Below are 25,714 nucleotides of genomic sequence, written 5' to 3' on the forward strand. Positions count from 1 at the left end.
CCACGACTGATTAGACACCACGGTTTCTTATTTGTCCACGTGGTGTTTTCTGATTAAAGAATAAAAATTTGCGTGGCAAACTCTGATTGAGAGGATTCCGTGGGATTCTGTGGCTGTAAGGGTGGCCTTATTTGGGATCTTCTCTAGCGCCATAGCTTGGGGGATCTCGCGGTCGGGGACGGACTTGCTGCGTCATCGCATTGTCGCCGCGATCAATCCAGGTATCTTTGATCTGCTCGGATGTGATAGACGTCGGGATTCAGCTGTTAGAGCGATGCCGCGGTGACAAGAATCCCTCGTCTTCCTCGGAAATCCAGAATGCAGTGTTACGGTTTCCTCCAGACGAGCTGCGTTTCGTGCCGCATTTTCAGTGATCAGACGCTTGTGGCGTTGAGATCGATCAATCCGCGGCAATGCGCTTGCCGGATCCAGTCCTCGCGGATTATGCTATCTCGCACGCGCGATGATTTATTTTTGTCCAAGATGTTTGGAGCCAGCCCCAATTCCAGGAGGCTTAAAGATTCCGGAAGAAAGAGAGCTACCATTTTTGTTCCACAGGCTGCTTCAGAGGTACTTAAAACTTTGCTCCTGGTCAGTTCTAACGATGATTTCTTTCTTTCTCTTTTACTGTTTGTGTTCTTTCTTTTTAGATCTCTCAAGATTTCAATCTTGATGGTGGTGGCATTTTAAAGGTAAGCACGCAAAGCTCTCTCTCTCTCTCTCACACACACACACACACTCTTTTCACCTCATTCCAGATTAAAACGGGTGTGCAAAAGGATGGCGGCCCAGCTTATGTCGAGTTTCAAGTTCACAACACCCATACCACATCTCTCTTTCTTCACTGGGGCGCGCTTAAAGCAAATGATGGGTGAGTTCTGCCGTGTTTCGTTTTGCCTCGTTATGTTTCTCACATGTTTGCTGTGGGGTTCACGTGTAGAAAGTGGAGGCTTCCGTCGCATCGACCACCTGGAACACGGGATTTCAATAATACTGCGTTGCAGTCGCCTTTTGTTACGGTGAGCCTAAACTTTGTGGCTGAGTCTGTTAAAGGAAGTTTTTGATCACCACTCGCAGTCTGGTGATGTCAATACGTTAAAGGTTGAAGTACCCGACAAAGAATTGAAGACGATCGAGTTTTTGTTGCGGGATGATGCGACTGACAGATGGTGAAGCTCAGCAGACTTTAACGTTTTCTAAGGAAATCTACGTTCTGATTTGTGCAGGTTCAAGCTCAATGGCAAGAATTTCCGACTGGACATTCCTCACTCACAGGTATATATACCAGAAGACCTCATTGCCCTTCAAGCATTTATTAATTGGGAAAAAAAAGGGAAAAAAAACTACACACCTGAACAAGAGAAGGTAGATGAATGCCTCGTGCTTGTTTGGAAAATCAGCCGTAAAACATGCTCTGTTGATGTCAGTCAGAATACGAGGATGCGCGCAAGAAACTTCAGGAAGAGGTTGCTAATGGTGCAACTATCGAGAGTGTTCGAGCAAAGCTGAAGGGAAGCAACTCGGCTCCACCAAAACCGGCTTCAAGGGGATCCGGGGGCAGGATTTCAAGGAAGCAAAGAGATTTTGGAGAGCTTATTAACAAGTATACAGGTAAAACTGAAGAGAGTACACCTGTATCTGCAACACCTCGAGAAACTAGTAAATTGGAGTCGGCATTGTCACAAATGGCGGAAGAAGCGGGTGATGCTGTTCTTTTCAAAAAAGTATTTAAGCTGGGCAACAAAGAGCTTATGGTAAGGTCGTCAAGTTTTCCTTACCTTGTTATTGATGAGAAAATTGTGGTGCATGTAGAATAGACTATTGCGACCAAGGTTGATGGAAATGTTCGTGTGACCATTGCGACTGACTTTGAGGAGCCTGTGGCTATTCACTGGTCATTATCGCAAGATAATCCAAGAGAGTGGAAGGTAAAACTTTTGCCAGATTTCAAGTTACCTTCTGGGTAAATGCAGAGGCCGCCAGCAGAGTTGCATCCTCCTGGATCTGAGGACATGAAAGAAGCAGTAGATTCGCCTTGCGAAGGAGAATTTGGCGGTGACACATCTTTGCAGGTAATGCAGCATTTGTTTTGTTCCTTAATAAGTTTGCTCAATCGTCAATTTTTGCTCACTCTTGTGTTATAGTCCTTGGAAATCGATCTTGGGAAAGGAAAATTCCTTGGAATGCCGTTCGTTGTAAGAGCGGGAAGCAACTGGATTAAACTTAATGATTCGGACTTCTATATCCCTCTTCAACCATCCGAGAAGAAGGAAGCAAAGGTAGCTTTGTACATCGTAATTTTAATCCTGAAAGCTAGTGTTCTTTCTTTATTCCAGGGAAATCTAGATGGTTCAGGCACTGCGAAGTGGTTGCTAGATGAGATGGCCAGCTTGGAAAGTGAGGCGGAACGTTCGCTGATGCACAGGTTCTATCCTCCGCTTTCGAAGTTTTTGCTGTTCATAATTTTTATAGTTTCCTATAGGTACAATATAATGGCAGATTTGTTGCAGCGCTCAAAAGATGGCGGAGAACTTGTAATTGCGGGATTTCTTGTTTGGCTGCGTTACATGGCCATGCGCCAACTGACTTGGAATAAAAACTACAATGTGAAACCTCGGTTAGTACACAATTTCCAAATAACAATATGCTTATGCACTATATAATTGGCTGCAGTGAAATCAGCGCTGCTCAAGACCGACTAACAGACTTACTTCAGGCAATCTACGTGGAGCAGCCCCATAATCGGGAGCTTGTCCGACTAACTTTAAGCACCGTCGGAAGAGGTGCACAAGGGGACGTTGGCCAACGGATTCGGGATGAAATATTAGTTATACAGGTAGAGTTGATATTGTCTTTGTTTGCGTGCTGAAATAGTCTAAAAATGCAGCGGAATAACGATTGCAAAGGCGGTATGATGGAAGAATGGCATCAAAAGTTGCACAATAATACTAGTCCTGACGATGTTGTTATTTGCCAGGTAAGTGCCTTATCAGAAAAAACTTATATGTTTGAACAACGAATTTTTTCTGTAGGCTCTCTTGGACTACATCTCAAGTGATTTTAATATTGATGTGTACTGGAAAACCTTGAACGACAACGGAGTCACAAAAGAACGTCTGGCAAGCTACGACCGACCGATTGTCTCAGAACCAAGGCTAAGACGAGACCAAAAGGATGGTTTACTTCGAGACTTGAAAGCGTATATGAGAAGTTTGAAGGTACGTTGCAGGCTGCATTTGAGTAGCTACCTGATTCCGTTTTTACTGTGTAGGCGGTTCACTCAGGTGCAGATCTAGAGTCCGCCATCTCAACATGCATGGGTTACTCTTCAGAGGTAATAGCTCTGTGTGCTCTCATTTTGATTGGCTTATTTCTTGAAACAGGGACACGACTTCATGAAAACAATTGATGTGCATCCCATTAGTGGTCTGTCCCCAGCGTTGCCGGTAATAATCATGAGTTTTCTTCGTTTCTGGTTGATTCACTCACGTGGATTCGCTCCAGGAACTGTTAAGGTTTGTCATGCAACATGTTGAAGACAGGGACGTGCTTCCACTTCTTGAGGTTCGTCTTTCCTGTAAGGAGCGGTGTTAGGATCATGTTTCTGTGCAGGGTTTATTGGAATCCCGAAGGGAGTTACTCCCAACTCTTCAGAAACCTCATAACAGGTTAAAAGATATCATTTTTTTGGACCTTGCTTTGGACTCCACGGTGCGGACTGCAGTAGAAAGAGGCTTGGAAGGATTGAGTAAAGCGAGCCCCTCTGTAAGCCAGCTCTAAAATGCACTCATTTATTTTCCCTCGCTAAACATCTTTCAAACATTTTCAGGATATGATGCTCATAATTTGTCTTGTTCTGGAAAACTTGTGTCTGTCAAGCGATAGCAATGAAGAGCTCGTTTACTGTTTAAAGGTAGAGGCTTTACTTTATGAAAAAATGTCCTCTAACAGCTTCCCTTTGCAGGATTGGTACAATATCATCAAGCTTTGCAACTCTAAAGCCGAAAACTGGGCGTTACAAGCGAAATCAGTTCTTGATCGCACTCGTCTTGTTCTTGGTGATAAAGTAGAGCATTATCAAAAGGTTTTGCAGCCGACAGCTGAGTATCTTGGTATTTCATTTGGCGTCGAACAATGGGCCGTATGTACTTACTTTTATGCTAACTCCTGATCAAAATGTTGGAATGTTGTTTCTGTGTCAGATGGAAATTTTTACAGAGGAGATGATACGAGCGGGCTCAGCCGCGTCTCTCTCTGTTCTTCTCAATCGATTAGATCCGGTTTTGCGTAGTACAGCGCATTTAGGAAGGTGTGTTTTTGTTTCTTTCTATGCATGTTTGTCTTACAATTTTTTTTCCATACAGTTGGCAAGTTATTAGTCCAGTAAATGTTCAAGGTTTTGTCTCGGTAGTACATGAGCTCGGTGACGTGCAAGATAAAGTTTATGATAAGCCGACAATACTGATATCCGGAAGAGTCAAAGGGGAGGAAGAGATTCCTGATGGCGCAGTTGCAGTTTTAACTCCTGATATGCCTGACGTGCTCTCTCATGTATCTGTGCGTGCACGAAACAGCAAGGTAAATGCCAGAGTTTCAGGATGCTTCAAAAGTCACTCTGATTTTTCGCTTATGATAGGTCTTATTCGCGACATGTTTCGATCCTAACATTTTAACGGACCTGCGTTCGTTGGAAGGCAAAGCTTTAAAGCTGCAGCTCACTGCGTCTTCTGAGATCGTGTACAGGTAGTACGAATGACAAGGCTCTTTTTCTTACGTTGGTTTTGCCATAGTAAGGTGAGCGACACGGAGTTGTCAGGCGACGTTGCTGCAGCAGTGGAGGAGGAACCCCCGCACATTGTGTTGAAAACCAAGAGATTCATGGGAAAGTACGCGGTCACGGCCGATGAATTCACGCCTGAGCTGGTAAAGTAGGATCCATTTCTGTGTTCGTTGTTGACAGCATTTAGAAACAGGTCGGCGCTAAATCTTTGAACACTGCAAACCTGCGAGGGAAACTTCCTTCGTGGATAAAACTTCCAACTTATGTTGCGTTGCCATTTGGAGTTTTCGAGGAAGTGCTTTCAAACAGTATCAACAAGGTACTGGTCCGCTCTAATATTTTTCAGGTTGACGCTTTCTTTTGCCTCGTTGCAGGAGGTTTCCGCAGAAGTTGAGCGGCTTAAAAAGCCGCTGCTCGGCGGTGATTTGAGCAAACTCAAAGAAATTCGCGACACTATTTTGAAGCTCAAGGCTCCACCGGAACTGGTAAAGTCGGCTGCCACGACACTTATACTAAAGTTCTTGACTCTTTTGTTTCGAACAGGTTGAGGAGCTGAAAACTACAATGATCAATTTCAACATGCCATGGCCGGGTAACGAAGGCGAGCATAGATGGGAGCAGGCGTGGATGGCCATCAGACGAGTATGTCCCCTCTCTCCTTTTGTTCTTTTCCTCTCGTGCTGAAGCGTTGGTCAAACAGGTGTGGGCGTCGAAATGGAACGAAAGGGCCTTTATCAGCACTCGCAAGGCAAAGATAGATCACGAACATCTTCGCATGGCAGTGTTAGTTCAGCAGATTATCTGCGCGGACTATGCCTTTGTCATCCACACTACGAATCCTTCGAATGGGAATGCCTCGGAAATCTACGCAGAGGTAAGGAAACCAAGCTTGTTTTTCATGTTTTTTAGAAAAAAAACTTGTTTCCAGGTCGTCAAGGGATTGGGAGAGACATTGGTTGGCGCATACCAAGGCCGTGCGTTGAGTTTTGTCACGCAGAAATCAGACTTGAAAAACCCAAAGGTAACTGAAGTTTCTCGTCTTTTCTCTTGGTAAAGCTTGCATTGCATTCTCTGTTGGAGCAGATCTTAGGATTTCCCAGCAAGCGACATGGCTTGTTCATCAAGCCTTCGGTGATTTTTCGCTCCGATTCCAATGGAGAGGATCTGGAAGGCTATGCCGGAGCTGGTTTATACGACAGGTAACTTCGCATTTCCTTTTCCATTGAAGAGCAAAGCTAAAGCCATGATCAAACAACAGCGTTCCAATGGATCGAGAAGAAGAGCGAGTGGTGGACTACTCCACGGACAAGTTACTCCTGGATGCGAGTTTCCAGAAGACGATTCTATCCAACATCGCTAGCGCCGGAGCCGAGATCGAGAGAGTCTATGGAACTCCTCAAGATATAGAAGGGTGTATCAAAGATGGAGAGCTCTACGTTGTCCAAACGAGACCTCAAATGTAAGAGTAGAAATTGAAAGTTAAGAGTTTACTACGGCGTGGTAAAACGTGAGACCGCCAAGTAACTAAAAGGACGGTACGGTATCGTGAAAGCCAGGCGCGTGAGAGAGAAGAGAGCTAGGCTAGAATTTGCGGGAGAGAGCGAGAGCGCGGGAGGGACAGCGATGGCGCAAGCAATGGAGCTGCCGGCGATGCCAGCGGAGGCGAAGCTCTTCGGCAAGTGGAGCTATGGCGATCTTGCGGAGGTTTTGTGGAATTTCTTGCTTCTTGCTGCCGCCGGTCGATCGATCGATCGATCGATCGATCTGATGATCTGCATTGTTTCTTGCTCGATCGCAGATCGAAGACATGAGCCTCGAGGACTACATCGCCGTGAATGGCCACAAAGTGGGAAGCTTTGTCCCTTGCACCGCCGGGCGCTACTCGAGGAAGCGATTCAAGAAGGGGCGGTGCCCGATCGTGGAGAGGTGCGTGCTCGAAATCTCCCTCGGTCTTGGCAAGATTTCTCTCGATCGATCAAGTCAAGCGATGTTCTTGATCTCTCTGTGTCTGATCGCCAGGCTCGTCAACGCGCTCATGTTCCACGGCCGCAACAGCGGAAAGAAGGTCATGGCGGTGAGGATCGTCAAGTACGCGATGGAGATTATCCATCTCCTCACGGATGAGAACCCGATCAAAGTGGTCCTGGACGCCATCCAGCACTGGTATGGCACGCGCATTTCTTGGATAGGAATTCTTTTTGGTGTGCCTGATCGATCTTTCCAGCGCTCCTCGCGAGGAGTCGGTGAGCCTGGTGACGAGAGGCGTCGCCAGGCGCAGCTCCGTGGACACGTCGCCGCTGAGGAGGGTGAATCAAGCCCTGGCCTTCATCGCCACCGGCACGAGGGAGAGCGCATTCAAGACCGCCAAGCCCATCGCCGAGTGTCTGGCGGACGAGCTCATCAACGCCGCCAAAGGATCGTCCAACAGGTGAAAGAGATGAGAGATTCAAAGCCTCCTCCTTTTCTTCTTGTTCGACTGAGGGCGATCTTTGCTTGCAGCTATGCGGTGAGGAGGAAGGATGAGATCGAGCGCGTCGCCAAAACCATGCGATGAGTGGAAGCTCGATTCAAGGTCTTTGATTTCGTTTCGTTTCGTTTCGCTGGTTTGGCTTTGTTCGCTTGACTTATATTACCAAGAGGGGTGAAATGATATTCTGGATAGCCTATGTTCTATTTTCCCGTTAAAACTCATTCTGATTTGCAACGTGGCGAAAGGATGTGCCAAAAAGATTTCTAAGTATGAAAATTGTGTTCTTTGGGTGCTTTTGGCGCGATCGCGCCTTCAAAGAGATAAAAGTAAGGGCCTCCCAAGGTGGTGCTTGAGCAAAGCCCTGGCTGTGTTCTTGGATAAAATGTGGAAGTGTGAGGATGGTTACATGGTTTTCAGCGCCGTGGAAGCTTTGGCTGGCGGATGGGAAGTGGCCGCGGTAGGGAAATTGGAAGCGGTGCGGCAGTGGCGGTGGTGGCGGGGTGGCAAAAAAGATCTCCATCCCTGAGCGACCAGGAGATGATCCGGCTGCATGGCGAGGTGATCCGGGCGGAGGGCGTGCTGAGATTCTAGTGGACCGGGAGCAGGCGGTGTCGCCAGAGCCACTGAGGATGAAAATGCGTGAGGGATCATCAAGATCTCACGGAGACTTAGAATTCTTTTACTGTCTCGCCACATCATCAAGTCCTTTTTGCCACGCGGGCTTCCACGTTGCAAGTCCTTATACATGTTTTCTAAAGCTTAACGAGTCTTTATACATGTTTTCGAAAGCTTGGAAATCTGTCTAGATTGCAACATAATTATGGTTTGAAATCTGGTTTGATCAAGGTAAAACTTAATCACTGAAATTCACTGAAAATTAGGCATCCAAATATCTCTTGGAAATTTATTTGCTTTTGCATATGCCTTCAAGACAAAAAACATATTTTATTATATTTTAAATAGTTACTAATAAATAAGAATCAAATTCATACCATTTGCTTTAATACCACACTCTATTTCTCCCTTTAAACGATCTAAAAAAATCAGGCAATTAATACCTATTTGATCCTTATATATCCTAAGATTCCCAAGATTTCAAAGATTCATATCTAAATTTTATGGTATATGGAAAGCATCAATGGCAAGAAAGTGGAGAGTCTTGTTGTTCCTAACTGCCACTCAATAAAAAGAATTCGTCAATATTTGCTAGGATTTCAAAAGTTTTTTTAATCAATATTTATCTTCTAAAAAATGCATTAAATTCTCAATTTCTCTATTTTTTTGATGCACATGCCAAAAGTGAAACAAATCATCATAAATGCTAACAATATTTTCTAACTCACAGATCATATTATATCATACATAATATTTTAACAGTTGACTAAATTTTATGTCATATATACTACACTTATTTAGTTTTTGACTAAATTAAGTAGAATATAATAGATTTAAAAGAATTCAAAGTTATTATCTGTGATTATAATATAAATAGTTATAAACAAAGTATAAATCATGAAAGGAAAGTTTTTTAGCAATGCTTTGCTCTAGTGTTTAGGATTGTGCTTTTTTGTTCTTATTTCTTCATTCTTTTTTAGATTTAGATCTATATTAATGTTTTGCAAAATCTAGAATTTTAGCTATCATTGTGCTTAGATTTGCTCTTTCTTTTGATTTTCATTGCATGCTTTTCTTCTATCATGCCACGCCGTCATCAATCAAGGAATATGTCACTTGAGGTTACTATTGTTACTTTATTGGATCAAACTTTTTGTGTTATGGGATGTGATTATGTTGGTGTTGTGCCTATTCTTGATATGTTGCTGTCTCCAACTTCCATGGGACATGATTACATAGTTTGTCTTGTTCTCGGTGTTCTACCATTTTCTATTGATGTAGAGTGTGATCGTGACATTGATTAGTAAATTATAGATGATGTAGTTTAATTGTTGAAGAATGTTTAAGGATTAAATTTATAGGAAGACAATGTATACAAGCTTGAGTGGATTCTAGAGTGTGATGATGAGCTTGATTATTATGGAGATAGCTTTGGAGTTGAAGTGGAAATTTCACGGGATAGGTGTCAATTTTTCAATCTGCCATCTGATCATTTTTCTTTCCCTTCTGCTCTTTCCTAACCTTTTCTTATTTCTCGGTCTGAGCCACCTTCTTATATTCTTAATATTTTTTTTATCATTTGCAGTGTTTTCTTTTTCTAGCACATCAATTATTTGTGATTTTCATTTTTAGTCTAGTGTTAAGTTGAGTATTTTCTATCCTCCTCATACTAATTTGGATGTTAAGTGTGTCCATAAAGTTGAGAATCTTGCTTTTGTTTCATTAGCAAAGTTTTTGATTAGTTCTAGTGTTGAGATTTGGATGTTGAGTGTGTCCATGAAGTTGAAAAACTTGCTTTTGTTTCATTGGTAAAGTTTTTGATTAGTTCTGATGTTAAATATTCCCCTGCTTTTGTTTCATTGGCAGAGTTTTTGATTAGTTCTGATGTTAAATATTCCCTTGCTTTTGTTTCATTGGCAAAGTTTTTGATCAATTCTAGTGTTGAGATTTGGATGTTGAGTGTGTCCATGAAGTTAAGAATCTTACTTTTGTTTCATTGGTAGAGTTTTTGATTAATTTTAGTGTTGAGTATTCCCCTGTTCCAAGGGTTAAATTGCTTTGGCTAGAGTTTCAAGTTGAATATATATTCTGTAAGCTCTTGAGTTTGGATTTCCCGGGAGGTCACCCAACCCAATACTATTCAAACCCAAGGACGCGTAACCCTAAATATCTAAAACTCTTAATTGATTAAGAAAAGGGATGCACTTTTGTTTATGGGCCCTTTCCCTTTATATTTGAACTCTTATGGATTGTTTCTCGAGTCATTCCCTTTGGTTACTTATATATTCCCACTTGTGAGTGTTGTTGAGAGTTTTTGCTTTACTGTTACTATTGAAAAGTTTATATATTCCTTTGAGAGTGTGGAAATTGTTATTGATTTTTTTGTCTTTAAGTGTTGAGTTGTGTGTTGAAAAGGTTGAGTGGTGTGAATCTTGTACTTATATTGTGGTGGCTAAAGTATTTTTCCAAGATTTGAGCATATGTTTTTCTTTTGATTTCCTCATTTCTGCATTGTTAGGTGCTTTAAATTCCTCTTTTAATGCTTCTTTATCCACTTTTTCTTCTTTCATAATTGTTTTTCCTCAATTTTTCTCATTTTCTTCTTTTTGCCCTAATATTTCAAACTTTTTTTTCTTCAAAGGAGGGGGTAGAGGGGATGGATGGGAGTTTGGCCCCGACAATAGAGTGAGGATGAGTGAATACGGTAGTGGAGCGAGGATTAATGATATAAATTATGGAGTGAGAACGAGTATAGAGAGTCTGAACAAAATATCTAACCCTAACGTAATAAGGCTTAACAGATGCAATAGTGGAGTGAGGCCGAACATAGATGGCAAAGTGATAATGAGCGTAATAAGTTCGAATAGAGTCAATGTTTTTTTCCTTCGAGGAGGGATAAAAAGGATGTGGAGGATGAATAGAGTAAGTCCAATCTCACATATACAATGCTAGACGAGGATGATAGTTTTACTTATGGTCCTAAGTCCAAGTTAATGGTTGTCTTGGAAGATTGTCAACATACAGATTTAGAGACATGATATATTGTTTGCTACAATGATGTTCTATAGACTGTAATGGCTCTCAAAGTCCTTTATTTCCATTCAAAGTTATGGTTGCATGATTGGTTTGAGCATTTGGGAAGTATATCTAGAGTTGCAATTAGTTCGCTAGGATTCTATAATCGGCTGATACTTATGCCATGGTTTTAAATTTTATTTCAGTCATGGTTATTAACAACTTTATTGGTGGTATTGTGGGAGTTTACAATTCTTGTGGTAATTTATAATTATCCAATAGAAACTCTAGATATTCCACTTGACTTATTATCATCACCTTTTCATCTTCCGGAAGGGAAGATGGTGTAAGGTTTGTAAATACATGTATATATATATATATATTACTCTGCTTAAGGTAATACACTAATTTTAATACTAAAGCATATGGATTGTCCATTTGGGATTGAATCTAGTCCATCCATTTTTGTATATAAGCAAGGGCTTAAACCCCAATTAATATACCTATTCTTACTCACACACATTATAGTAAGCCTTAATTAGATTTACCAAAACAAAAGTAGCTGAATAAATATCCTACCAAAATTGTACTAATAAAGTTGGTGTCTCATAATAAAATATTCTATGAGTTTACAAGTTTTTATATTAGCAGCAAGGGATTAAAACTCCTTATATGTTTAAGGGCTTGAAATCAAAGTATTCTCTGCAAAGATCCAGGCTAGAGGGAAAGAGCACATATCATTGCTAAGGTCTTGAGAGGTATCCATATACTAAGATTGGTGCTTGAATGCCAAATGGCTCATAAGAGTGAATATTGTGAGCTCAACTGCTCTAGCTATTTGAAAACTTTGAGATTTTTGCAAGAAGTTTCATTAAAATCATCTTAATGGAGTGGGGAGCCCTCACCTTTAGAGGGTAAGAGGCCATAGTCACAACATCATTCCCCACAATCGTCAGCATTCTGATTTTAATTTCCAATGCTATTGATAACATGGATACTAAAAAGCATGAAACTTTTATAAAACCCAAGGTTGCTGCTTTAAAAATCTAAACGATTTCGCAAATACCAATAGTGTAATACGTAAAGGTGAAAGCCACTCCCTTTTTATTAAGCTAAATCACTAGTTTAGAGCGAAAAGAAACCAGGCGTATATCCAAGGGGTGAAAAGATATTTTAGCACAGGATACGTTTAGGGCTCTTGAGGTGAGCATATTTTCTCCTGTGGTCTCTAGAGGTTTCTAAACATTGGTGCGTAGATGGCGAGCGCGAGTACCAGCCTAGCTGCGCTCACAGCCCTCAATTCCACCTTCCTCTCCGGCTCCAATTCGGCTTCTCCGCTGGGACTTAGCTTCCCCAAGCGAAGGCAATGGCGACACAAGAGCTGTGTGCGCACCTCCGCAATGGCCAAGGAGCTTGTCTTCAACAAGGACGGCCAAGCCACCAAAAGACTCCAGGTTTGCAGAAAAGCTTTCTCTCTCGGATTGGCATTGGGCCATTGGCGAGTTTTTCTTATCGGGTTTTTGCGAAACAGGCTGGAGTGAACAAGCTCGCGGATCTTGTTGGAGTGACTTTGGGTCCCAAAGGAAGGAATGTCGTCCTCGAGAGTAAGTATGGTTCTCCAAAGATTATCAACGATGGTGTCACGGTGACCAAGGAAGTATGTGTCTTGTCTTTCTTGTTGATGCTGTGGTTTGCTGATGGAAATGTATTTTAGATTGAATTGGAAGACCCGGTTGAGAACATTGGTGTGAAACTCGTGAGGCAAGCTGCTTCTAAAACCAACGATTTGGCTGGGGATGGGACGACGACTTCCTTGATCCTGGCACAAGGATTGATTGCCGAAGGCGTCAAGGTTTTTTTCGTTTTTTTGTTCTTCCAGATTCATTAAGCCTTCTGCTTGGCTGTAGGTTGTGGCTGCTGGCTCGAATCCTATTCAAATCACGAGGGGAATTGACAAAACCATCGCAGCTCTGGTGAAGGAGCTGAAGGAGATTTCGAAAGAGGTTTGCTTTTCCGGATTCCAAGTTGTATGTCAAGTGAAAAAAGTCTCTTTTCAGGTCGAGGATAGCGAGCTCGCAGATGTTGCTACGGTGAGCGCCGGGAACAATGACGAAGTGGGCAAAATGATAGCCGAGGCCATGAACAAAGTCGGGAGGAAAGGCGTTGTCACTTTGGAAGAAGGCAAGAGTGCCGAGAACACACTGCACGTAGTCGAAGGCATGCAGTTCGAGCGCGGCTATATGTCTCCCTACTTCGTCACGGACACTGACAAGATGGCCGTAGAGTACGACAATTGCAAGGTAAAGATCTGTTTTTGGTTCTTGCTTGCTCCCGTGCTGATGAAGAGATGCGTGCACAGCTCCTCCTGGTTGACAGGAAGATTGCTACTGCGAGAGACGTGATTGGAATCCTGGAAGATGCAATTCGCGGGGGCTACCCCCTTATGATTATGGCCGAGGAGATCGAGCAAGAAGCACTTGCAACTCTGGTTGTGAACCGGCTTCGTGGCTCTCTCAAGATTGTGGCCATCAAGGCCCCAGGATTTGGAGAGAGGAAGACTCAGTATCTCGAGGATATTGCCATCCTCACTGGAGGTAAGGAGAGTTTTTTTTGTTTTCCAGAGGCTTGTGCTTATCGATTTGTATATCGTAGGCACGGTTGTGCGGGAAGAAGTTGGGCTGTCTTTGGATAAAGTTGGCCGTGAAGTCCTTGGGACTGCTGCAAAGCTGGTGGTAACAAAGGATTCGACGACAATTGTCGGGGATGGAAGCACACAGGAGGCCGTCACAAAGCGCGTTACTCAAATTCGCAACTTGATGGAGGTGTTGTTATTTCTATTCTCTGTCACGAAGCTAACTTATGTTTGTAGGTTGCCGAACAAAGCTACGAAAAGGAGAAGCTGAACGAACGTATTGCCAAATTGTCCGGTGGAGTTGCAGTTGTGACTGTAAGACATCGCTTTTTTTGCCGTTTCCGGAAAAAATTCTTCTGACATTGATTCGCGCAGGTGGGAGCTCAAACGGAAACCGAGCTGAAAGAGAAGAAGCTTAGAGTGGAGGACGCTCTAAATGCAACAAAGGTAATATACCGGTCTTGTCACCCGTTTTTTCTGCAATTCCTCGCTTTTCGCAGGCTGCTGTTGAGGAAGGCATCGTTGTTGGTGGAGGCACAGCTCTTTTGAGGCTGTCGAAGAAAGTGGATGCCATCAAGGAAACGCTTGAAAACCAGGAGCAAAAGGTAAGGATATAGCGCTTTCGCCATCTCTTTGACAAGTTTGGATGAATCGCTTGCCAGATTGGCGCAGACATTGTCAAGCGCGCCTTGGGCTACCCGATCAAACTCATCGCCAAGAATGCAGGAGTGAACGGGAGCGTGGTCGTCGAAAAGGTTGGCAAAACTTCGTTTCATGCGCTTACCGACTTGCATGCATGGATTTTCCAGGTTTTGGCCAATGATAACTTCAACTTTGGCTACAACGCAGCCACAGGAACCTACGAGGATCTCATGGCGGCAGGAATTATCGATCCCACAAAGGTAAGAAAAAAGAAAAAAAAACACACTAGAGTTTCAAGTAGAAAGCGATAAATTTTCTCTTGGTTGTTTCGTTCTCTCAGGTGGTGAGGTGCTGCCTTGAACACGCGGGATCAGTGGCCAAGACCTTTCTTACGTCGGACGTTGTGGTAGTAGACATCAAAGAAGAGTTTATTCCCACTGGAGCTGCGCAAGGAATGGCCATGGACAATTCAGGTACATTGTCTCTTCTTTCCTTTTGTTTTTGGTTTTTGGGCTATTGTGAGTGATGGAATCTCTGGGTTTTGGCTGCAGGCTATCCTCCTTACTAAGCAGGATCCACACATTTTGTTTCTATCGTGATTTTTTTTTGTTTTCTTTGGTACGTGCGGAAGAAGTATCAAACAAGTTTTGCGAGCAAAGCAAACACAGCAGTTCTATTGCAGTTCTCTATTGTAGTTCAGTTTCATAACGGCCTTGAATGGAAAGATTTTTGTTTGTTGAAGTGAATGAAGAAAAACTTCAACACCTTTTTGTGGATGAGGAAAATGTTGGTGAATTTTCATAGATATTTTAGACAAAAAAGGCTTGAATTTTTTTTATTTTTTTTCTTGTTTTTAATTTCTGCTTCAGGAGAAACTTCAACACATTTTTGGATGAGAGAAACAATTCCATAAATATTTTTTAGACAAAAAGAAAAACCGTTAAAAAATTTTGTGGTGAGTGTACATGCCTGTCTTTTTTTGTTGGTTGTGGTGACAAAGGTTCCTCTTCTGGACCAACATTGGAGATCACAAGAACAAGGAATCACCACCCTGCTGATATTTCTTCTGCAAAACCATTCCATCCTCAGATCTCAACCTTCATGTGCCCTGTGGGTAGCTGCACTGAGATTTGTGAAAACAGAGTCAGAGCCAATTTGCAAAAGATCTACAGCCAAGATCCCAACCTTGCAGCTCCTGAGATAGTGCTCCAAAGCTCATCTGGACAACGCTTTGCAACTCGCCGTCCCAGACACTAGATGCCTGGAAGAAAAAGAAGAAAGAAGCATATGAGCTTTTTGCTGGAAGGAGATAAGGACTTACTTGAGATGCCGCATCTGTAAAGCCACCCTCCCCTGGAGCCCGGATTGCATTCTCCACTGTGCTGCTCAAGGCCCTGAGATCGAGGCCGCAACTTCCCAGTTGCATTACGGCCGCTTGTGCCTGCTGGAGCTGCTGGAGGTGGGAGTATGTGGAGCTCATATCATGGTTTAGAACAATGGGTGAAGTGGATCCACGGCCTTGGAGCACCTGTAAATGCAATCAGTAAGGCTGGGATCGGGATGGTCGTATGTGATCCAAGCTCACCTCTTTGGTTAGTAGGCCGTCCAAGTTGATGTCTAGCCTGGGATTTACCGCGGCTAACTTCATGGAGAGGAACTGTGGAAGAGAAAAGCCTGGCTTAGTTCCAATGATCCACTAGGCTACAGCTGAGAGACCACCGTACCTCGACTTGGCGCTGTAGAGATTGGACGTAGTTGATTATCTCGTCGAGCATGACAGCTTTACCGGTGACCTGAAGAGAATAAACTTGCGTTAGAGTTTTTCTCTTGTCCTACATTATTATGTAAACAGCACCTTGCTGCAACCTGGTACCAAGTCCTGCAGAAACTTCATTCGCTCGCTGATCTTCTCTCTTCGAACCTGTACGTGCATTAGTTCATGTTAGATTAGATTCTCGCCGCACTACATGCAGAAACAAAAAAGAGATATACTCACTCTTTCGGCAAGGCTGTGGCTGTCAGTTGCTTGGCCTCTTCGAGCTCTCACATGAATGTAATCTTGCTTCGGGGGCTCCGGGGGCTTGGAGTTCTCTTTTACGGACTTTGGGCTCGAGCTGCCAGAGTTTTCACTGCTACTCCTCTCCGTCTTTGTTTTAGCCTCGTCCTTTTCCTTGGACCCCTCGGATGCCTTTTGGCGCTTGACTTTTGTCTCTTCGCCTTCGGGGTTCTACACATCCACAGAAACGTTACAAAGTTAGCCTATATTCGTTCTAGCCACTCACGCATCATTCAGAAATGCAGTACCTTTACGTCTCTCCGGATTGGAGCATCCTTGCATTTGTCTTCGCTGGTCTTTCTCTTTTTGTTGCCTTGCTCCATTGAATTCTGTGCGGAGCTGAAAGAATCCTCCTTGGTGGGACTTGAGCCAGTTTCCTGGGAGACTTTATGGAGCTTGTTGAAGAGCTTGCCCTCGTCTAGCGCATTTTTCACGCCCTCATCCGCCGCATTATTGTCGCCTCTCATACTCGACGTCCTGGACAGCTTGTTGGGACTTTGCTGCCCGTACCCGCCACCGCTGTGGAACGACGAGTACCTGGCAGCACGCTCCGCAAAGCCAGGATCCGCTGGAAAATCCGCAAAGCATTGCGACGAAATCCCTTGGAGAGCAAGGCCACCCTTTGAAGGATCCACTGTCAAGCTCAGGCCATTCGACGTCGCCCAGGCATTCGAGGGAGCCCTCTCTATCCCTTGGCTCGGGCTCGACGCGAGCGAAGAAGGCCCATAAGTTAAGTTGCTGCCGGGATGCTTGCTAGCCTCGGAATTACTCGCCGAGACGACTGCGTTGCTGGCCGGCATCGCCGACGAGAAGGAGATGCTTGGGTCGACAAACTGATGCCAGTCACCGCTGCCAATGGCGTTCAGAAACTCGGGGCCGAAAGCGCTGCCTTCCGCCCCCGGCGCTGCTGCCCCCATTGGCCACGAAACCGGGCAGTCGGTTGATGGATAGCTCGAGTCCATGAAGTACTTGGATGATGATAAATCCGCGCCAATAGTACTGGAGAGTGGGACTGAGCTCCTCATATACGAGAATCCTTTGTGCTCTGACGACGAAACGTGAGCCATGGCCATATAGGAGGAGGAGGAGGAGGCACAAAGCAACTAACCAAGCTCAGCTCTCCAAGCGGATGCTCCGAGCTAGCCTTCACAACTCTTGAATCGCTGATGCGTTGCAGTCATTCACCCTGTGTCACCCAAGTCAGAAGCGTGGAAAAAAAAAACTAAGCTTTCATCAATGCCAGAGAACCAGTTTCCAAGATCAAATTGGGAACACGACACCAAACAAATGTAAGCACTCCAAATTTGAGAATGGAACAGTTCTGTTCACTGATTCTAGACAGCCCTCGGGAGCCAACACTAACAAACAATTCACAGGCGAGAAATAAGATATGGCAAGGAAAGCAATCGTCGCGGCGGCAAAGTAGCGAAATCCACACACAATGCAGGTCCCAATTCACACGGCCAGGCACGAGAGAAGGCTATGCCATCCAAACTCGGGAAAAAGATCGAGAGAAGGAAGAAGTACCTGTCGAAAGATCCGTGAACATATCTTGGATCGATTCCACAATGCCGGCTCGCGGCGCTACCCCTGGGGCCGAAATGCGGGAGAAATCGCCGAAATGCGGGAGAAATCGTGGACGAGAGCCGAATATTTCCGGGAAATCCACAGCCGCGGGAGCTCCCGGCGATGAATCAAGCTCGAATCAAGACGACAGACCTCGATAATCTTGGCGCAAGCCGCCCGTCGGGATCGTCCACCACGGGAGGCGCAAAAGGGCCTTCTCAAAAACCCTGGAAATGGGGGAGGGCCTTTAACGAGTTCTTCCACAAAGACACGCATAGCCCAGCCCTCGCTTTTGTGGCTCTACCAGTACGGCACCGCCGCGAGCATCCCGGCGCCCGTACAAACGAATATTCCGGGACGTCCGTATATGTTGACCGGTCTCATTGATTGGCCGGAAATGCGGAACGCCCGCGACAGCTGCCTACGTGGCGGGCGCCCATAAGCGCCATGTCTGTCGGAATGCATCCAGTGGCGTGGGGCCACGTGTCAGAGCTTGCCACGTTGCGTCTTTTAATGGAAGGGGGACCGCACGCGGGAGGACGGGTTCGAATCCGGCACGCCTCACTGCGAGCGATTAATGTGCAGTGCACCAATGTACAAAGGTTTAATCAAAACAATTTCCATCCTTTCTTGTTTGATATTCTTATTGTTTATCAATATTAAATTCTTGTTCTACCATCGTTACCCTTCCTGATCGCTGCTTGGCTTTTCTATGTTCCTGCCCATGGCTCAAATGCATGAATGCCTTTAAAAAACTGGGGAGAAAATACTGGAACTCCTATGTGAGATTGAGAAGCCCCCTGTCTCACATGGACAATCCAACCCATTGGAGTTATGGAATTTGTCCTTTGGCAATTTGATCCAGACAGTATCTTCCGTAGCGATAGCATTCTCCCGCGAATATTCCATCGGCAGTTAGCGGGTTTAACTACGTTAAACCCGTAACCGCCATTTCAATCGCAGCCGTCAAATATCGCTTTCATCTGAAAAAAAGTGGCGCCTTTTACCTGGTGACTTTACCATTTTTACTTACGTGTACAATTCCCAGGGGTGGGCCCGGACAGACTGACATGGCTGTCGGCTATGTGGCAAGGCCAGTGGCCAAATTCAAGCGGGCTTTGGGCCACCCGGGCTCACGTGTCAGCCCTTCACGTGACCTGGGGCCAATTATAAGCTACGAGGTCCGCTGACGTCCGCCGGACTGCGTCAGCGCAATACCCGGCTTTACCGCATCGCCATGTCATATGCGCGCCAGCAAGGCCCGCGCACCTCCACGTCGCCTCCAGCTCATGGCCGACGTGTCGGGGCGCGCCTCTCGAAAAGATGGGGGTTCGATTCCCCCTCTCTCTCTGATGACGTCCTTCTCACACACGTCACTCTCCCAGTGGGCTTTTTTGCCTGTACAGTGGACCCAGCCAAATGGCTAAATGGCCTCTGCCACGCTGGCAGCAAAATGCCGGGGGCAGTACCGGGCAAAGCCGCTTGAATGCCAGCATTATCGAGGCCTGGCCAGTCTTTGTCCGGGGCCCCGGTCAAAATCTCGCCTTGTCACGTCAGCGGCAGAAGGGAGAAGGGAAGGCACGCGTGGGAGACGTATGGGCGTTATTGTAAAGAAATACCAACTCACACTGCCCTAAAGAAATTGTCCCTTCTTTCCCTTTTCTTTTATCTACTTCGGTCAGTGACGCGTACAAATGTATGTGCATGGGAATACACTTCTATATACAGTTATGCTACGCTGCTGGACGTGTATGTGGCTATGGAAATACATTTCCACATACAGCCATACCTTCCTCTCTCTCCCTAGGGACAAGAGAAAAAACTTCCTCCCCAACTGCAGCAGATGCCTCAACTTGGCAATTGATGGGAAGTGGGGACTTTGTCTCTCACAGTGGGGACTGTTTGCATTTGTGTATAGGGCTGCTGTTTCTGGGGCTTTCTGATCACCACATTCAATTTCTTCCCAATGTGGTCCAGGTAAAAACTTGTTTGCTCACTCTTGGAGGATAAGCAGGATAGATTCTTCTGAGTGTGGGTGATTAGTTGCTGGTTTCTCAAGAGAGAAATCTATCTGAGAAAGGCAGGAAGGGGGAGGGAGAAGATCAAGCATCATTTCAGATATAGATTGCTCATCCACCACCCTGACAAATGCCACCCTCCCTTTTTTCTTCACTAGAAAAAAAGATAAAAACAAAGAGGGGGGAGGGGCTAGCAGTGTAAGGGTCATTTTTCTTTTTATTAGAAGGAATGATGGACCCCTCCAACATGGGACCAAAATCTTTGTCCTCCAAAGGTCCCCAGTTGCCCCCACCTAGGGCAATTTGTCAATATTTGTTGTTCCTGTTTTCTAGCCTTGCTTTGCTTTTACCCAGAAGAAAGAATTGGGGGGGTGATGGAGTTATGGGACCAACCAAAAGCCAGCAACAACAACATTTATAAAAATCATATACATGTATATAGTTCTCTAACAAACTCTATCATTGCTTTCTTTGTTTGTTATTTATTTGACTGGCTCTCTCCTCCCTCCATGCCCCCAAGGCCCGTTCCACAAAACTGAAGAAAAAGGAGATTGTCCTGTTGATCTATGATCTAGCTATTTTTCTGCTTTGTGCATTATTCCCTCCCCTCTTTTCTCCTTCAAGCTGGTACTCAATCATGAAAAGACTCCACAGCAACTCAATACTGCTGGCTGGCTGGCTGAGGGGTACTTGGGAAAAGTTCTAAAGTTCTAACCCCTCCCTCAAAAGAAAACAAAAAAGAAAAGAGTGAGACAATGGTTAGGATTCAAAATGATGTGCTTGTCTTTGTGTGTGTGTTTTGCATAGCTGTGCATTCTCATCTTGTCTGGCTTAGGTCTCAAGTAACACACACAGACACAAATCAAGATGTATCAACAGTAGAGCTGTGGAGACTTTGTTGATAAGCTCGTGTTGGTTTATACATCTTTTTCCTCAGCTGTATGAAAACAAAGGGGCAACCAACTGAGAACAAAGTGCTCCTTGCAAATTGCACCCCACAGCAAACAATCTGCTGGTGCTGTGGTTGTAAAGAGCTCTCCCCTTTCCATTGTCAGTAGATTTCTTCGAGTCTGGTGAAAGAATCACATCACTTTTTTCCCCTTTTCTTTTTTTTTTTTAAGGAAGGGGAAAAATGCAAAAATTAAAAGTGTGGATTTCAGTGGGATTTTAGCTGGTTTTTGTTGTGCCAGCCACCAGCCAGCATCTTTGTGGCTTGTCTACACTACTGCAAAACGAATGAATCTCACAATCAGCCCTCAAACTTCATCCGGCAAGACCAAGCCCCGTGTCAACTTTTGTTTTAAAAGCACGTCATACTCAAGCAGAAAAATTCCAACGCTTAACTAGACACCGATGTGGTAGCAACGCCCAGAATCCCCTTTCAGACCAGTAGACAGGATTCTCACCAATATCTTCTCTTTGATATATAGTTGACATCGTTTTCTCCTTCAACAAAAAAGTTGGCGGTCATGCTTTCCCTTCGTTAAACGGGCTGAAATTCTCGACTTTTAAAAAATGTGATACCTTGTCTTGGTCTGAAGTACACGCGCTTCGCAGTAGCTGGCCGGATCGGCCAAATAAAAATCGCTACAATATAGTATTATCGGGAAGAAGTGGGATCTTCGTCCTCTTAAAACGTACAGGGTGGTGGGATTTCCTCTCCAAAGTTTCCTCACGCGGAGGAGGAAAGAATCATTGGGAACAAGGTGGCGGAGCACTTGTTTTATGCGCTCGAGATTCGCTCGAGCCGAGAGAGCTCTAAAGAGCCTTGCCTTTTCTTTTTTCCTCCTTCCCGGATGGATGTTCTAACGCTTTTGTATATTACTTGAAAACTCCCAAATGCAAGCCAGAGCGTCCTAGGCCAAGATCTTGTACACCCAACACTCAGATCTTGTGGCTTATTCTAAGCATCTTTGTGATCGAAGTGTCGACACCGGAAAGAAAGAGATCCAGTGCCGCAAGGAAAGCTCAAACTAGTCGCCGATATAGTTTTGTAAGCCAACTTTCCACTGGGGTTCAATCTAGACCATTCCTTGTTGTATATATAACTAATTATCTAGATTATACAAGACAATTTATATATGAATCAACGGTCTTTTGTATCTCCACTTTATTAATTATTGAGAATAACTTAGATTTTGTTTGTGTGGCTCTTGCAAGCACTACGTAAGACAATTGCCCCCGTTTTCCATATCGTTCTCGTTTTGCTGCCAAACTATCTTCCATCCAGCCGGGAGTAAGTTGGTGCTTAGCTTTCAGTCATCAAAGCCTGATGGATACGAGATAATATACTCTTCTCTCCAATCCTTCTTTTAAGAGCTTTGCTGGCTTGTGGTGTGATGTTTCTCTACAGCTCTACTTTACATTGTCGAGATCATTGGCGTTGCATCCATCGCTCGATCGCTGGATGGATCACACGGCTCATGATTACACGCCCAAAATTCCACCTTGTGAAAGAGACTCTGTAAGATACGCTTTCACACAATGATAAGGAAGGAATTCTTATATCTCGCTTTGCTCCAGGTTAAGCTTGGAGGTTTTAATGAAACCATGTGCCAAGGATCATTAAATCCGTGACGGTTAAGTTTTAAAACCTCGATCCTCGATCGATCGCTTTCCTGGCTTGGGCTTTCGTACTGGGTTCTCGCTATACTTTTTTTCTTTGATCGCGGGATAAAAAAAACCATGTGGTTGTTCGAGTGTTTCATCCTTGCTGATTCTTCTTGTACTGGCTGCCATTGTGTCGCTTTAGTAGAACGAGGGGAAAAAAAATGGAGAGAAAACGAAATTTAAACTGGAAGCTTAACTTGTTCTTGCTCTCTTGCAACTGGCACGATCGAGGGTCATTGTTTTGAGAGATTCCCTTCTTTACAGCTGAACTAGCCCCGCACCATCCACCAAGATTTTCTGTGAGCTGGTTGTTTCGAGAGTACAGTCGCAACCTATCTGGAGAGCTAGATCCTGCAGGCACTCGAGATCCCACTAGTAAAAACTTTGAGCACCAGAAACTTTAAGAAAAAAGTGATAGCACACTCACAGGGACAAGAAGATTGCAGCCACTTGGAGACCACCTGGAACAAAGGAATTCGATACTCAAAACGAGAAACCAAACAAAAGGAAGGGAGTAAAAAGAAGATTCTCACCTCTGTAATGAGCTTGTCCATTTTCATTTCGAACGCAGTATTGTTGCCGCTTTGGGATTGCTGCAATGGCACCACCGCCACCACCTCGTCTTTAGTTTCGCTCAAACTTTGAGAGTTATCTGACTCCTTGCCGGTAAAACCACCTTCCAAACTCCTGCAAGTGTTCCTCTCTCCAAGTTAGAAGAAAGAAAAAAGCAAAGCCTTTAAGCGAGTAAGTTACCTTGAAGTCTGGATTTCCGCATCGTTGAAATTCCTCTCACGGCCCGAGTTTAGAGTTGACAATCCCAGCGCTCCAAAGTCGTCGCCTCGGGGGAAATGAGGAGCATAAGTTTGGTACCGCGCGGGCTCGAGAATCTTTTCCAGACGACGAGACAGATCTTTGCGTGACGGTGTTTGGCAGTACTTTGACAATTTAGCTCCCTCGATGAGAAACTCGATGGCGGACTTGATCACAGCATCCTCTCTCTCTCTCCAACGAGCAGCCTGAAAGTTTTCACCCAAGAGACAGGAAAAAAGTAAATGTAAGAGTAACCAAAGTTGACTTACCTGGATATTAGCAATAGTTTTGTCTCGAGACACCAGACTACGCTCCATTGCCGAAGCTACAGCAAGAAAGTAAACAAACACGGAATTCGTCGCCCTAACACTCGAAACTAAAGTATATTCATTTGCCCGGTTCAGAATATGCTCCCAGCAACCACTTGCTATAGAGGAACTTTCAGTGTGGCAGAGCCATTTCGAGGATCTGCAAGCTGCAAAACAAAATCTTTTGATAAGTTTTGGAGAGTTTTCGAGTAAAAAAACTTCATTCTTACCTTACGGACATGAGAGCCATGCCAATGAAGACGGCAGTGACTGCTCGTCGATGACCAGCGTACTCGAAGGCTAGAGGAAGCATTTCGTGAAGCGTAAGAAAAGCCATGACACCGCCGACTGTAAGATTAAAGGACGAAGAGTAAAGTCCACTACGTTTCTGCATTGCAAAAACAAAACGACACAAATCTTACCACCTCCCAATAATCCTTCTAAAACGTCCGTGGAGAGACCGGAAGGAAAGAGTGCCGCTGGAAGCAAACACGAAAAGAGTTAGCACGCTTTTCTGTTCTTCCTTTCAAGCAGTGAAAGAATAATAAAATTTTTCTTACCAACAATTATCACTCCGAGCGGCTCCGCGAAGCCAGACAATGCTGCAAGTTTGAAGCTCTGCCACTTGCTAGGAGCAAAAATCAAAGAGACAATGAGCAATCCTTGTTCTTTTCCAGCACTAATGAATACCTGTTGGTTGCAAAATAAATCGGCAAAGCGACGGCGATTCCCTGTTAAACAAACTGTTGAGCAAAAATAAAGAACCATAACTTAAATTACCTCTGGGATGTTGTGCAAAGCAATGGCCAGGGCTAAGCTTATACCAACTCGAATGCCCTGAAATGTAGCAACGCGTAAGGTTGGAAGTTTTTTCAATAAGCGGTAGTGTTTCATACCTTCATGGATCCAAGGAACACAGCCATTCCCTCAGGAAAGTTGTGCAAGCTTATTCCTGCCCAAAACTTAACACGAATGTAAACTTCTCTTGTGAGCGCGAGAGAACAAGGAGTACCTATAGCCGTGATTATGCCACTGAAGAGAACCTGCTTGCGGTGCTTTTTCATCACATCCTTGTCACTGCCATTTCTATCCTACAAATGCCACACAAAGTTTGAAGATGAAAGACATAAGAAAAAAGAGAACCTCAGAGCTGGAAGTTTTTGTGATGGAAGCCATTGAAGGCTCAGGAACAAACGTAACTATACCAGCAAAGAGCACAACCCCTCCAAAGAACTGACCAGGGAGCAAACCAGAGAGAAGATTAGAAAACGAAGAAAGAAAAGAACGACTTACCCAAAGATTTGCTCTAGCAAAGCCAAGGTTGTTTATAGCGTTATACATGAGGTCTAGAAATGACAATGTGAGCATCAAGCCTGCTGCGAGCCCCTACATTTGAAGGAACAATGGCTCTTCAAGCCCACAAGGAAAGAATTTAAGGATCTTACTTGCAAGAGGCCGAGGCGATTGAGATTGGGAGCCGGATACAGGATCACGAGCAACGCACCTATCAAAAGGGAGGAGAGAATGGTAGCTAATCCAGAAAAATGTTACAAACCTAGCGCAGTGCTTGCTCCTCCAACCATGGACAGCGCCAGGGCGACTGGAACCGATCCAGTAGCCATTTTTCTCATAAACCCTAATGTGCCATAAGTTTTAAAATGAAATTAAGGGGCATCAAATCAGAAACATTAAATTAAAGGTTATTAACCATATCTTGCTTCAAACTCATTGGTTTTATTACTATTAAATACTATAGAGGCATTAGAAATACTTCCATATACAACTCTTGGGTCAGAATACCTTTATAATAAAATGTTATATAATTTTTATATTAGAATTTTAAATATATGATTTTACTATAAAAAATTCTAGAAGATTGGAGTAGTGTTTTCTTTCGGCCACTAAAAAACTATTTGAAATGGCTTTTTGGCAGAGAAAACATAAAATTTTAATACAAATTAGTGTCACTTGAAAAGTCCATTGCCAGTAGTGGCTGGACCGACAATTTCCTTAAGCAGCCTAAAAATTAAAAAAAACAACATGTGCATGTCAGTTTAATTATGAATTAACAATGTCAATATTCTTCGAATAATACCCCTAACAACTTAAATATACATTGAATTGCCATTGAATCTTTTCTCTGGTGGGGTTAAAGGTTCAAGGGTTATGCTTAATTAAACAGTCATAATTAT

At 44.2% G+C, this 25,714-nt stretch overlaps 6 protein-coding genes across 8 annotated transcripts; 3 read left to right on the top strand and 3 right to left on the bottom strand.

Moving 5' to 3' along the window:
* Window positions 1-105: 105 nt before the first annotated feature.
* Window positions 106-6,286, top strand: LOC9660852 (alpha-glucan water dikinase 1, chloroplastic). Its single transcript, XM_024687381.1, has 33 exons — window positions 106-221; window positions 264-570; window positions 651-692; window positions 759-871; window positions 941-1,019; window positions 1,078-1,169; window positions 1,227-1,365; window positions 1,428-1,754; window positions 1,818-1,928; window positions 1,974-2,072; window positions 2,145-2,279; window positions 2,337-2,425; window positions 2,483-2,617; window positions 2,674-2,836; window positions 2,888-2,977; window positions 3,033-3,218; window positions 3,272-3,334; window positions 3,384-3,446; window positions 3,505-3,564; window positions 3,613-3,765; window positions 3,830-3,913; window positions 3,965-4,141; window positions 4,203-4,309; window positions 4,365-4,578; window positions 4,637-4,743; window positions 4,791-4,923; window positions 4,974-5,099; window positions 5,155-5,265; window positions 5,324-5,422; window positions 5,481-5,654; window positions 5,709-5,801; window positions 5,864-5,979; window positions 6,039-6,286. Exons 2-33 carry the CDS (start codon window positions 319-321, stop codon window positions 6,241-6,243), a joined length of 4,137 nt encoding a protein of 1,378 aa, XP_024543149.1. The 5' UTR covers window positions 106-221; window positions 264-318; the 3' UTR covers window positions 6,244-6,286.
* On the top strand, window positions 6,286-7,485 carry LOC9635962 (40S ribosomal protein S5). Its single transcript, XM_002982215.2, has 5 exons — window positions 6,286-6,484; window positions 6,579-6,706; window positions 6,800-6,943; window positions 7,005-7,208; window positions 7,280-7,485. The coding sequence occupies exons 1-5, from the start codon at window positions 6,404-6,406 to the stop codon at window positions 7,332-7,334; spliced, it is 612 nt and encodes a 203-aa protein (XP_002982261.2). The 5' UTR covers window positions 6,286-6,403; the 3' UTR covers window positions 7,335-7,485.
* A 4,574-nt stretch (window positions 7,486-12,059) lies between these two features.
* LOC9635963 (ruBisCO large subunit-binding protein subunit beta, chloroplastic) lies at window positions 12,060-14,900 on the top strand. The gene is made up of 15 exons (XM_002982216.2): window positions 12,060-12,083; window positions 12,137-12,334; window positions 12,412-12,537; window positions 12,595-12,732; window positions 12,788-12,883; window positions 12,938-13,180; window positions 13,240-13,474; window positions 13,533-13,702; window positions 13,750-13,827; window positions 13,888-13,959; window positions 14,013-14,117; window positions 14,175-14,267; window positions 14,322-14,414; window positions 14,495-14,627; window positions 14,706-14,900. Exons 2-15 carry the CDS (start codon window positions 12,137-12,139, stop codon window positions 14,720-14,722), a joined length of 1,797 nt encoding a protein of 598 aa, XP_002982262.1. The 5' UTR covers window positions 12,060-12,083; the 3' UTR covers window positions 14,723-14,900.
* Window positions 14,901-15,022: 122 nt separating this feature from the next.
* LOC9635964 (transcription factor bHLH49) lies at window positions 15,023-18,052 on the bottom strand. 2 transcript variants are annotated; one of them, XM_024687380.1, is made up of 10 exons: window positions 17,738-18,052; window positions 17,319-17,396; window positions 16,459-17,255; window positions 16,151-16,381; window positions 16,010-16,075; window positions 15,879-15,947; window positions 15,740-15,811; window positions 15,476-15,682; window positions 15,340-15,415; window positions 15,023-15,277 (listed from the first exon to the last, which is right to left on the bottom strand). In XM_024687380.1, the coding sequence occupies exons 3-10, from the start codon at window positions 17,233-17,235 to the stop codon at window positions 15,240-15,242; spliced, it is 1,536 nt and encodes a 511-aa protein (XP_024543148.1). In that variant the 5' UTR covers window positions 17,236-17,255; window positions 17,319-17,396; window positions 17,738-18,052; the 3' UTR covers window positions 15,023-15,239. The 2 variants fall into 2 exon arrangements, with proteins under 2 accessions (XP_024543148.1, XP_002982358.2); XM_002982312.2 differs by having other exon boundaries at window positions 16,459-17,396.
* Window positions 18,053-22,269: 4,217 nt separating this feature from the next.
* On the bottom strand, window positions 22,270-23,588 carry LOC112350732. Of its 2 annotated transcripts, XR_002993864.1 has the most exons (6): window positions 23,484-23,588; window positions 23,158-23,420; window positions 22,938-23,091; window positions 22,832-22,865; window positions 22,602-22,755; window positions 22,270-22,526 (listed from the first exon to the last, which is right to left on the bottom strand). XR_002993864.1 is itself a non-coding variant. In XM_024687473.1 (5 exons), coding segments are annotated over exons 1-5 (501 nt in total). In that variant the 5' UTR covers window positions 23,532-23,588; the 3' UTR covers window positions 22,270-22,753. The 2 variants fall into 2 exon arrangements, 1 of the variants encoding a protein (XP_024543241.1); XM_024687473.1 differs by having other exon boundaries at window positions 22,270-22,755.
* On the bottom strand, window positions 23,581-25,161 carry LOC9660853 (zinc transporter ZTP29). The gene is made up of 12 exons (XM_002982313.2): window positions 25,078-25,161; window positions 24,968-25,026; window positions 24,816-24,908; window positions 24,666-24,755; window positions 24,535-24,613; window positions 24,419-24,474; window positions 24,303-24,359; window positions 24,213-24,253; window positions 24,083-24,150; window positions 23,945-24,001; window positions 23,753-23,870; window positions 23,581-23,689 (listed from the first exon to the last, which is right to left on the bottom strand). The coding sequence occupies exons 1-12, from the start codon at window positions 25,151-25,153 to the stop codon at window positions 23,656-23,658; spliced, it is 828 nt and encodes a 275-aa protein (XP_002982359.2). The 5' UTR covers window positions 25,154-25,161; the 3' UTR covers window positions 23,581-23,655.
* Window positions 25,162-25,714: the final 553 nt, after the last annotated feature.

This window comes from Selaginella moellendorffii, unplaced genomic scaffold (assembly GCF_000143415.4).
Source record: "Selaginella moellendorffii unplaced genomic scaffold, v1.0 SELMOscaffold_53, whole genome shotgun sequence".
Lineage (NCBI taxonomy): Eukaryota > Viridiplantae > Streptophyta > Lycopodiopsida > Selaginellales > Selaginellaceae > Selaginella > Selaginella moellendorffii.

What these genes read in the sequence shown, in the direction of transcription:
- LOC112350732 (XM_024687473.1), bottom strand. Translation starts at nt 23,531, where the DNA reads ATGGAGCGTAGTCTGGTGTCTCGAGACAAAACTATTGCTAATATCCAG. An exon ending in AAACTATTGCTAATATCCAG is followed by an intron (nt 23,421 to 23,483) that starts GTAAGTCAACTT and finishes GAAAACTTTCAG; the next exon opens with GCTGCTCGTTGGAGAGAGAG. An exon ending in TGGACAAGCTCATTACAGAG is followed by an intron (nt 22,866 to 22,937) that starts GTGAGAATCTTC and finishes CCTTTGTTCCAG; the next exon opens with GTGGTCTCCAAGTGGCTGCA.
- LOC9635964 (XM_002982312.2), bottom strand. Translation starts at nt 17,283, where the DNA reads ATGGCCATGGCTCACGTTTCGTCGTCAGAGCACAAAGGATTCTCGTAT. An exon ending in GCCACAGCCTTGCCGAAAGA is followed by an intron (nt 16,076 to 16,150) that starts GTGAGTATATCT and finishes ATGCACGTACAG; the next exon opens with GTTCGAAGAGAGAAGATCAG. An exon ending in ACGGCCTACTAACCAAAGAG is followed by an intron (nt 15,683 to 15,739) that starts GTGAGCTTGGAT and finishes TTGCATTTACAG; the next exon opens with GTGCTCCAAGGCCGTGGATC.
- LOC9635963 (XM_002982216.2), top strand. Translation starts at nt 12,137, where the DNA reads ATGGCGAGCGCGAGTACCAGCCTAGCTGCGCTCACAGCCCTCAATTCC. An exon ending in TAGAGTACGACAATTGCAAG is followed by an intron (nt 13,181 to 13,239) that starts GTAAAGATCTGT and finishes ATGCGTGCACAG; the next exon opens with CTCCTCCTGGTTGACAGGAA. An exon ending in GAATTATCGATCCCACAAAG is followed by an intron (nt 14,415 to 14,494) that starts GTAAGAAAAAAG and finishes TCGTTCTCTCAG; the next exon opens with GTGGTGAGGTGCTGCCTTGA.
- LOC9660852 (XM_024687381.1), top strand. Translation starts at nt 319, where the DNA reads ATGCAGTGTTACGGTTTCCTCCAGACGAGCTGCGTTTCGTGCCGCATT. An exon ending in CCGAGAAGAAGGAAGCAAAG is followed by an intron (nt 2,280 to 2,336) that starts GTAGCTTTGTAC and finishes TCTTTATTCCAG; the next exon opens with GGAAATCTAGATGGTTCAGG. An exon ending in GAACGTTCGCTGATGCACAG is followed by an intron (nt 2,426 to 2,482) that starts GTTCTATCCTCC and finishes AGTTTCCTATAG; the next exon opens with GTACAATATAATGGCAGATT.
- LOC9635962 (XM_002982215.2), top strand. Translation starts at nt 6,404, where the DNA reads ATGGCGCAAGCAATGGAGCTGCCGGCGATGCCAGCGGAGGCGAAGCTC. An exon ending in GCTATGGCGATCTTGCGGAG is followed by an intron (nt 6,485 to 6,578) that starts GTTTTGTGGAAT and finishes GCTCGATCGCAG; the next exon opens with ATCGAAGACATGAGCCTCGA. An exon ending in CGGTGCCCGATCGTGGAGAG is followed by an intron (nt 6,707 to 6,799) that starts GTGCGTGCTCGA and finishes TCTGATCGCCAG; the next exon opens with GCTCGTCAACGCGCTCATGT.
- LOC9660853 (XM_002982313.2), bottom strand. Translation starts at nt 25,153, where the DNA reads ATGAGAAAAATGGCTACTGGATCGGTTCCAGTCGCCCTGGCGCTGTCC. An exon ending in CAAAAACTTCCAGCTCTGAG is followed by an intron (nt 24,614 to 24,665) that starts GTTCTCTTTTTT and finishes TGGCATTTGTAG; the next exon opens with GATAGAAATGGCAGTGACAA. An exon ending in ATGGCTCTCATGTCCGTAAG is followed by an intron (nt 23,690 to 23,752) that starts GTAAGAATGAAG and finishes TTTGTTTTGCAG; the next exon opens with CTTGCAGATCCTCGAAATGG.